Raw genomic sequence first — 8500 nt, 5'->3', positions numbered from 1 at the left:
AATTCCCCTACCCTGGGGGTATCCAGCCTTGGCAGGACTAAAAGCTTCTCCTCCCATTGGTGCCCAACAAGCCACTCTCTGCTACATATACAACTGGAGCCATGGGTACTCAAGAAAGACAGTTCTTAATATTTATTTTTACTAAAATAAGAGCAATAAAATCATATAAAACAAGGTAAAACTTTATTTTATCAAAACTTTAACAAGACAATCTCTACATTATATTCCTTTTATTTGTTTTTCCTCCTACTCACCCTTCCATTTTTCAGAGCACCATGGATAAAAATAAGGCTCCATGTGCTTACAACAAATGATGAAAGTAGGGAGGGTTTCAGAGCCAGCAGAACCCATCAGGCAAAGACAGGCCATGGTACTAGGCAGCAAGTGTTGGCGTCTGCCTTGCAATTGGAGGAGCATATGGTCCTGGCACTCAGGTTGCTCTATGGATACAATGGCACAGGACTTCAGAGACATGGCATCTGTTATGGACAAGTCATCAAAGTCATCTGTAGGCCTCTGACCAAGAAGTAGCAATGCTGAGAATAATGGCAGGATGGGACACTGGAAAGCAAGGCTTCCACAGAGGGGTGATAGCAAACTTTTGGGAAAGGTCTGGGGTCTTTAACTTGTTCCTCCATTTCTCCAACAAACATCTATAATATCTACTAACATTTAAACACAGGTTGAGAGTTGACACAGGCTACCTAGTGGTAAAGAAAATTCTGCTGCTGTCCTGGAAAAATTCACAATCCAGAAGAAAACTTACATGTTTCCAAGGCAGCATTCACATATGCACAAGTGGATGTATAAGCAGAGGAGGGGAGGGCACTCTCCCTGGGCCATGGATGAGCATTGGAAACTATCAAACAAACCATAGATACCAGGCAGAGGGGCAGACAACTAAGGAAGGAGGTATGACAAGAACCAACCCATTACCTCACCTGGCTGAGCAGACAAGTACCCAGGAGAGAAGAGGCTTGACTCAGACTCAAGGGACTATAAATGTAAAACTTGGGGGACACTGGTAGAAGTCACCAAGAGAAGACAAGGTCATCCAAACTGGGGAAATGAACAAGGTAAAGTTTTTTAAATGAGAGGACAGAGATACTAATCTAAGGTGAGAGGTAAAGACAGACACACAGCAGCAGGAACATTCTCAAATAGGGCTAAACACTTCCCTCAGTGCTTGAAATGGGGCCACGTCTTGATAATGTTGTACAATGCCTGCCCAGGGGACAGAGTATTGGACACATCACTGTGGCCCATTAGCAGGTAGTTGGGAGTCAGGTACCCCTTGACCACAGCACACTGGATCAAGTCCTGGGCTGCCTGCAGTGCAGCTGCATTGGGTGAGGAACCTGCAAAACATAGCCAAACCACTGATTGTAAAATCCCAGGGTGCCCAGAGCAGGACAGAATATGTTCCAAAACCTACCCAGCCTACCACTAAAATAGCATATTTGATTTTTGGCAGGCACTCTATATATAGATGAAACAGCAGATCAAGATTTTACATGTCTCAATCCCAAAGTCTTTCTGACTCTAAATTTCTGGAAATATAAATACAGTTCGGAAAAGCTCTAAATGTTTTCCTACAGTGAAAATTTGTCCTGATAGTTCTCCATTGGGAATATTTTAGTACCCTAAGAACCATTTGGCAATGCCTAGAGATATATTTGATTGACAAAAGTGGGAGAAGAAAGGACACTTTCATTGTCAAGTTGGGAGAAGGCAACGACCATACCAACCAAACTTCAAAGTACAGATCTGTGACAATGAGTTTTCTCACCCAGAATGTCATGAGTAGGAAGATTTACAGACCTTCCCAATAGAGCCTCTCTGCACTGGCCCTTAGCCTTTATCTAGGGTTCATCTTCCAACCAACCAGAAATGTATGCAATAACAGTACCTTACCTCTCCAGAGTCTCAAAACAATAATGTACCTCTAGTCAGAAGCTCTGAGTAAATAAATACTTTCAGTGCAGTCAAGGCAAATCCCTGCCTTGGTGTATAAGACTAAGTGATCTTGCATTGTTACCATGAGAACAAAAATAGGATAGGTTACAAAAGGGAACTGAAATTATTCACAATAACATTGTCCTTTGCTTCACCCATTCATTGTAGCAGAAAGAGGGGGGGAAAGGGGGATGAGGAGGAGGAAGAGAGAGAGGATGAGTGGATGAGATGGAGAATGATAAAAAGAGGGGGAAGGACAAAGAGAGGAAGGGAGATTAAAGATTTGTCTGTGTGTGAAAAAAGTGACTATAGAGTACCTACCCTCTGGGATCTGAAGGTCACTTTCAACCACACTCATCTTAGATAAATGTAAATATAAAGCTTCAGCATATGATGCTTTAAACAATGTCTGAGCCTGATGTCTTTTCTGTCCAAATCGGACACTTTCCTCAAACGTGGCACAAGGATCACAACTACCCAAAGCTTCCCTTACCTGTGAAGATACCCATGAAGGCGATACTCAAAGCAATGTCATTGTACCCATCAGTTTTAGAGCCTTGGTTATTCCAGCCCACGCCTTCATAAACACCACCATCCTGGCCCACAAGGAAGCTGGAGAAGCAGAGGAGAGATAGAGATTAACATGAAAAAGAGATACTTTGGGACTGACATTTACCTTCCTTCATCAGTTCACTCTTTTTTATTTTTTTACTCAACTAAGCACCAAGTTAAGAACCAGTAAGAGAGAGTCATTGTGAGTTGTATGCTAGTGAAAGCATCTGGAGAAATGGGGCTCTAGAGGAACCCAGAATTAAAACATTTGCTGATCTCTTCAGGAGTAAATTGCCACAGTAGCTGCTGTTAGAATATAAATGACTTACCAACTGACTCCCTAATTTCCCAAATATCTAACCATCATTTCCCATAAAGTTGAACCTGCCAACCCCTCTTCCTTCTCCAGTCATCGTCTTCCCTTAAAGTCCACTACATAATGGTCCACTCACCCTCTGGCAGATCCATCTCTGTATCTCAACCTTCTCATGTTTGTGCTCCTTGGGGTGCTCCCCTGCCCCTCTTCCTTCTTACTCTACGTACTCACGCAGAACTAACCTATCTATTCCTCAGCTTCTTCACCATCCATGAAAGTGCACAACTCACATTTGGAGTCACTTCCCACCTTTTCTGGGGTAGCATTGGAGAGAAAAATCACCATCCACTGGCCCCAAACTCAGGCCTTAGCCCACTCACTTCATCTACTTGCCAGCCAAGACTTGTCACCAGTGTCTCCCAGCCACCTTTCTGGCATAGTTTTATGCCATAGTCACTAACCACTCACTTCCATAAACTCTTAAATGCCCCCACTTCTCCCTGTGATATCTGTGCCCTCTTAGCTCTATAAACATCTTGCCTTGTCTGGATTACCACAAATCTTAAACTCTCATTACCCTCACCATTCTGTTTCCAAAGCATCGTACAAGGTGCCTTTCTCAAATACAAATCATGTAAAATCTTGCTCTTAGTCCTTTGTGCAGAATCTAAACTCCCAGTTAAAATACACCATCTTCAGAACATTGCTCTTTGCTTCCCAGCCTCAACTCTCACCAACACCCAATGTTGACATTTATGTGACCATAATCAGTCTCTCAGATCCTCAAAAATCCTAGTCTTACCCTGGAATTCAGGCCTTCACCTGTATTTGAAGCACTCTTGCTGCTTCCTCCTCTGATTTGTTCCCACTCCCTCCTGGGTTCCCAGCTAGTGAGTTTCTCCTCTGAGAAATGAGTCCTTCACTGCTCTTCCTGCCTTCCTGCTCATCCCTCATATGTCCTTCATAACAGCACTTAATTCACCTTATTGAGACTAGTGTTGTAAGTTGTTTTTCTCACTCACTGAAGTCTGAATGCCAGGAGGGTAGGAGCCACCTGTTACTCCTGTTCCAAAGCACACCCTCATGCTCTGATGTATGAGAGTGTTTCCTGAGTTCAGACCCTTTCAAGAATATCAATAGGACACACAATATAAATCAGGAGCTGAGAAAACAGTAACTAGAGCCTGAGTAGGGAAGGAAATCCTTCATCCTCAGTTGAAAAAAGATTTCTAAAATTGTATTTAATATTCACATCTCCATTGCAGACTTACTAATCATTTGGTAAGTCCTGATACACAATTAGCGGTGATATTTCCTCCCATATTTAAAGAGCTTCACTAAAGAAGATCAGTCATCTTAGAAGAATATATCAAGTAACAAATGCAACTGAGGCAGGTACATTGCACACAAGTGCCTGGTGGGAATAGTCAAGACTAAATACATCTCCAGAAGCTAATCCATGGATGTCCCCAGAGTAGCAGCTCTTTCTATTAACACGTATAAACACACCATATGAGTTATCAGTGGCTTGTCCTTAGGCTTCAAGTTTAGTTTGTTTGTAATGGGAATTGAGCTGAGCTGTTCTTGTGTCTTAGCTGCAAGCTCTGGGTACATACTCCAGTGTTTTTGACTGTTTAGTGAAACATTTTTGTTTTCTATGTGGACCAGTCTCAAGTTACTGTCTTTTAGTGTAAGTAACTAAAAACACTTTTAAAAGATTTATTTTATTTATATGAGTACACTGTAGCTGTCTTCAGACACACCAGAAGAGTGCATCTGATCCCATTACAGATGGTGGTAAGCTACCATGTGGTTGCTGGGAATTGAGCTCAGGACCTCTGGGATAGCAGTCAGTGCTCTTAACTGTAGAGCCATTTCTCCAGCCCCTGATGTAAGTGTTCTTAACCAATAAAACCCAATCTTAAAATTTTGATATTCATTTAGATTATATTATGTGAAAATGAAGGGAGTAAGGAAAGAAACAGGGTAGAAGGAGAAAAGGGAAGTGGTAGAAGAGACAGACAGACAGACACAGAGAGAGGATAAGGACTAGGTAACACATTCTTCGTTATGAAATCAAAGACCTTGGTGCTATGAAATTATCAAAGATTTATCCAGTCTCTCTGAGTAGAAAGACTCTCCCTCTGAGTGTTCTTAGTCTTAGATATGCCACAATAATACCAGAAGGAGCAATCCAAGCAGAGGGCATCACCTGAGTCACAGTGTAATGAGAGGCATTGGACTTGGTTAGTCTCCTCTACAGGTTCCACAATCTTGCACACTGTACTTTCCTCTAAATGTCTCTTCAGAAGCCTTAGTACCTATAATGTCCATAAACTGCCTTTAATAGGTGCATATTTTAAGGATATGCTTGGGGCTATGACTACCCCTTATCTGTCTCCTAAATAAGAACATCCTGGATTGGGTAAGAAGCCAATGTATAAGTACATATAGATCTCTCCTATGGTCAATAATCTATTAAAAATATCTGCTTTTCCCTCCTATTGAGAGATTTCTATTTTCCCATTGAAGGAAAAAAGACACTGCTTTGGGAATACTTACTTATACCCAATGTCACATGAGTTTAGCCTGTCCATGAAGAAGGACTGGAGATCTCGGATCAGCAGGCGGCACTCATCAGGCTGACTGCATGTTCTTCCAGCAGTGTGAAGGATGATGGCATACTTTGCAGGCAGAGTCATCTTGAAGCAGTGGGACTCTCTTGCCCCCCAGGCAGACCGTGGAACTATGTGGGGACAAGCTGCTGTAGGGTAAAACAACAAAACATAGAGGATTCATTTTACCACCCCATGCCTACCACATGACTACTGAAGGTTGCTGTAACCCTCTGGTTGTTGAGAGTTGCCAACTACCCTCAAACCTCTTCCCAATCCTGACTGTGGTACTATGGAATATACTGATCCAAGCAGCAAACAAAGAAGCTTTATTATGGAAACCTGTTTGATAAACATTTAAAACCAATAAGAGTCTGCTTGTACGAAGCAATATTAAATATGGAGAGATGACAGCAGTCTCAAAGAAGTGGTCAAACTGATTCAGGGCTCATGACAATGAGGACAAGTTTCTTCAAATGTTATTAAGCCCAAGAAAAGGCCAATAGTTCAGATTGGTTTCACTTCAAAAGCTTCAGGAAGACCTTGTCTAGGCCTCTCCTATTCTGTGGGGTGTGTGTGTGTGTGTGTGTGTGTGTGTGTGTGTGTGTGTGTGTGTGTGTGTGGTGAGGAATGCTGAGACTTTAAGACTAGCTGAGACATTCTCCAACTTGTTGAACTACCTGCAAATTGTGCAATAAGCTCCACATTTGAGAGTGGCCACCCAGACTGGGATAGGCTTTTGGTGATGGGCTCTTTCTTAAGTAACCCCTCGCCCATGATCCTGTAATTAACCCCAAAACACTCATTGGTTCAGAGAGAGGGGGAGGGAGGGAGAACGAAAGAAAGAAAGAAAGAGAAGGTGGGAGGGAGAGAGAAAATAAAGGTGGGAGAGAGAGAGAGAGAGAGAGAGAGAGAGAGAGAGAGAGAGAATGGAAGGAAGGAAGGAAGGAAGGAAGGAAGGAAGGAAGGAAGGAAGGAAGGAAGTTTTGTTTGGGTTTGGGCTGGAAGGATAGTTCAGTGACCAAGAGCACTTGTAGCTCTTGCAGAGGGCCTGCGTTTGACTTCCAGTGTTCACATGACAGCTCACACTTATCTGTAATTTCAGTTCCAGGGGATCTAATGCCATCCTCTGGCTTCCATGGGCATCAGGTTCATACATAGTACACAATATATGTGTGTAAGCAAAACACTCACACATAAACAATAAAACAAATGAATCTAATAACTCATTGGTTTTAATGTTGTCACTGCTTGTTCACCCAAAACAGCATCTAACTTGTCTGAATTCTTTTAGTTCCTCCTTTAATGTCAGAGTGACAATGTCAAGTTTCTGTTATTTTCTGTATTTATAAATGTGAAGTTGTAAAGGCAGCGCAGGCCCTCCTAGTTGCTGCCCTCACGGAGAGCTCAAAAAGCAACACCCACGAACAAACTTGAGCCGCGGGACCGCAGATAAGATCAACTTTTCTGCTCCAAGTGACCTGACTGGTAGCCTCAGAACAAACAGAGGCAAAATTCCTCTGGGACCAGACACTTTCGGTTTTTAGCTGGATTCCCAACCTCCCTGATCCCCACCCGCAGCTCACTGCTCCCAAACCCCGAGGGAGAGAGAGTTCACTGCCTGGACAGGTGGGCACTCCTGAGACTGCAGAGCGGAAGAGACCAAAAATACTGTCCACCCCTGCCCACATCCCTGGCCCAAGACGAAATTGTATATGGCCTCTGGGAACCGGAAGATAGGGGCACTGGAGCTGCAGGTCCCCAGCGCTCCAGACACCACCAGAACCTGAAGGGACCGGATCAAGAGTTCTCTGCACCCAAATCCCATGGGAAGAACAGGTAAACCTTCAGAGAGGTAGACACACCTGGGAAGCCAGAAGAGACTACACTCTGCCCACATTTCTGACTACAGAGGAAAACACCTAACACCATCTGGGACCACTGTGCACGGGGGCTCTCGGAAAAGGCAGCGCAGGCCCTCCTGTTTGCTGCCCTCACACACAGCTCATAAGCAACACCCCACAAGCAAACTTGAGCCTCGGGACCACTGGTAAGACCAACTTTTCTGCTCCAAGCAACCTGCCTGGTGAACTCAGGAGACAGGCCCACAGGACCAGCTGAAGACCTGTAGACAGGAAAAACTACACACCTGAAAGCAGAACACTCTGTTCCCATAACTGGCTGAAAGAAAACAGAAAAACAGGTCTACAGCACTCCTGACACACAGGCCTATAGGACAGTCTAGCCACTGTCAGAAATAGCAGAACAAAGTAACACCAGAGATAATCTGATAGCAAGAGGCAAGCGCAGGCACCCAAGCAACAGAAACCAAGACTACATGAAATCATCGGAACCCAATTTTCCCACCAAAGCAAAGACCGAATATCCAAACACACCAGAAAAGCAAGATCTAGAATTAAAATCACATTTGATCATGATGATGGAGGACTTCAAGAAAGACATGAAGAACTCCCTTAGAGAAATGCAGGAAAACATAAATAAAGAAGTAGAAGCCTATAGAGAGGAATCAGAAAAATCCCTGAAAGAATTCCAGGAAAACACAATCAAACAGTTGAAGGAATTAAAAATGGAAATAGAAGCAATGAAGAAAGAACACAAGGAAACAACCCTGGATATAGAAAACCAAAGGAAGAGACAAGGAGCCGTAGATACAAGCATCACCAACAAAATACAAGAGATAGAAGACAGAATCTCAGGAGCAGAAGATTCCATAGAAATCATCGACACAACTGTCAAAGATAATGTAAAACAGAAAAAGCAACTGGTCCAAAAAATACAGGAAATCCAGGACTCAATGAGAAGATCAAACCTAAGGATAATAGGTATAGGGGTTGGGGATTTAGCTCAGTGGTAGAGCTTGCCTAGGAAGCGCAAGGCCCTGTTCGGTCCCCAGCTCGAAAAAAAAAAAAAAAAAAAAGAACAAAAATAGGTATAGAAGAGAGTGAAGACTCCCAGCTCAAAGGACCAGTAAATATCTTCAACAAAATCATAGAAGAAAACTTCCCTAACCTGAAGAAAGACATGTTCATAAACATACATG

At 43.2% G+C, this 8500-nt stretch overlaps 1 protein-coding gene across 1 annotated transcript; it reads right to left on the bottom strand.

Annotated features, from left to right (window-relative positions):
- Nucleotides 1-1179: 1179 nt before the first annotated feature.
- Nucleotides 1180-6216, bottom strand: LOC116895995 (peptidoglycan recognition protein 4-like). Its single transcript, XM_032897022.1, has 4 exons — nt 6120-6216; nt 5387-5588; nt 2450-2568; nt 1180-1358 (listed from the first exon to the last, which is right to left on the bottom strand). Exons 1-4 carry the CDS (start codon nt 6214-6216, stop codon nt 1180-1182), a joined length of 597 nt encoding a protein of 198 aa, XP_032752913.1.
- Between the last annotated feature and the right edge of the window lie 2284 nt (nt 6217-8500).

Source organism: Rattus rattus, chromosome 3, assembly GCF_011064425.1.
Source record: "Rattus rattus isolate New Zealand chromosome 3, Rrattus_CSIRO_v1, whole genome shotgun sequence".
NCBI lineage: Eukaryota > Metazoa > Chordata > Mammalia > Rodentia > Muridae > Rattus > Rattus rattus.
The sequence above is the reverse complement of the archived record's forward strand: the minus strand, read 5'-3'. Positions and strand labels throughout refer to the sequence as shown.

Excerpts from the sequence above, each read along its gene's own strand:
- LOC116895995 (XM_032897022.1), bottom strand. The coding sequence starts at position 6,216 with ATGGGCGAGGGGTTACTTAAGAAAGAGCCCATCACCAAAAGCCTATCC. Across the intron at positions 5,589-6,119 it reads GCTTATTGCACAATTTGCAG|CAGCTTGTCCCCACATAGTT; the intron begins GTAGTTCAACAA and ends TTTACCCTACAG. Across the intron at positions 1,359-2,449 it reads CTTCATGGGTATCTTCACAG|GTTCCTCACCCAATGCAGCT; the intron begins GTAAGGGAAGCT and ends TATGTTTTGCAG.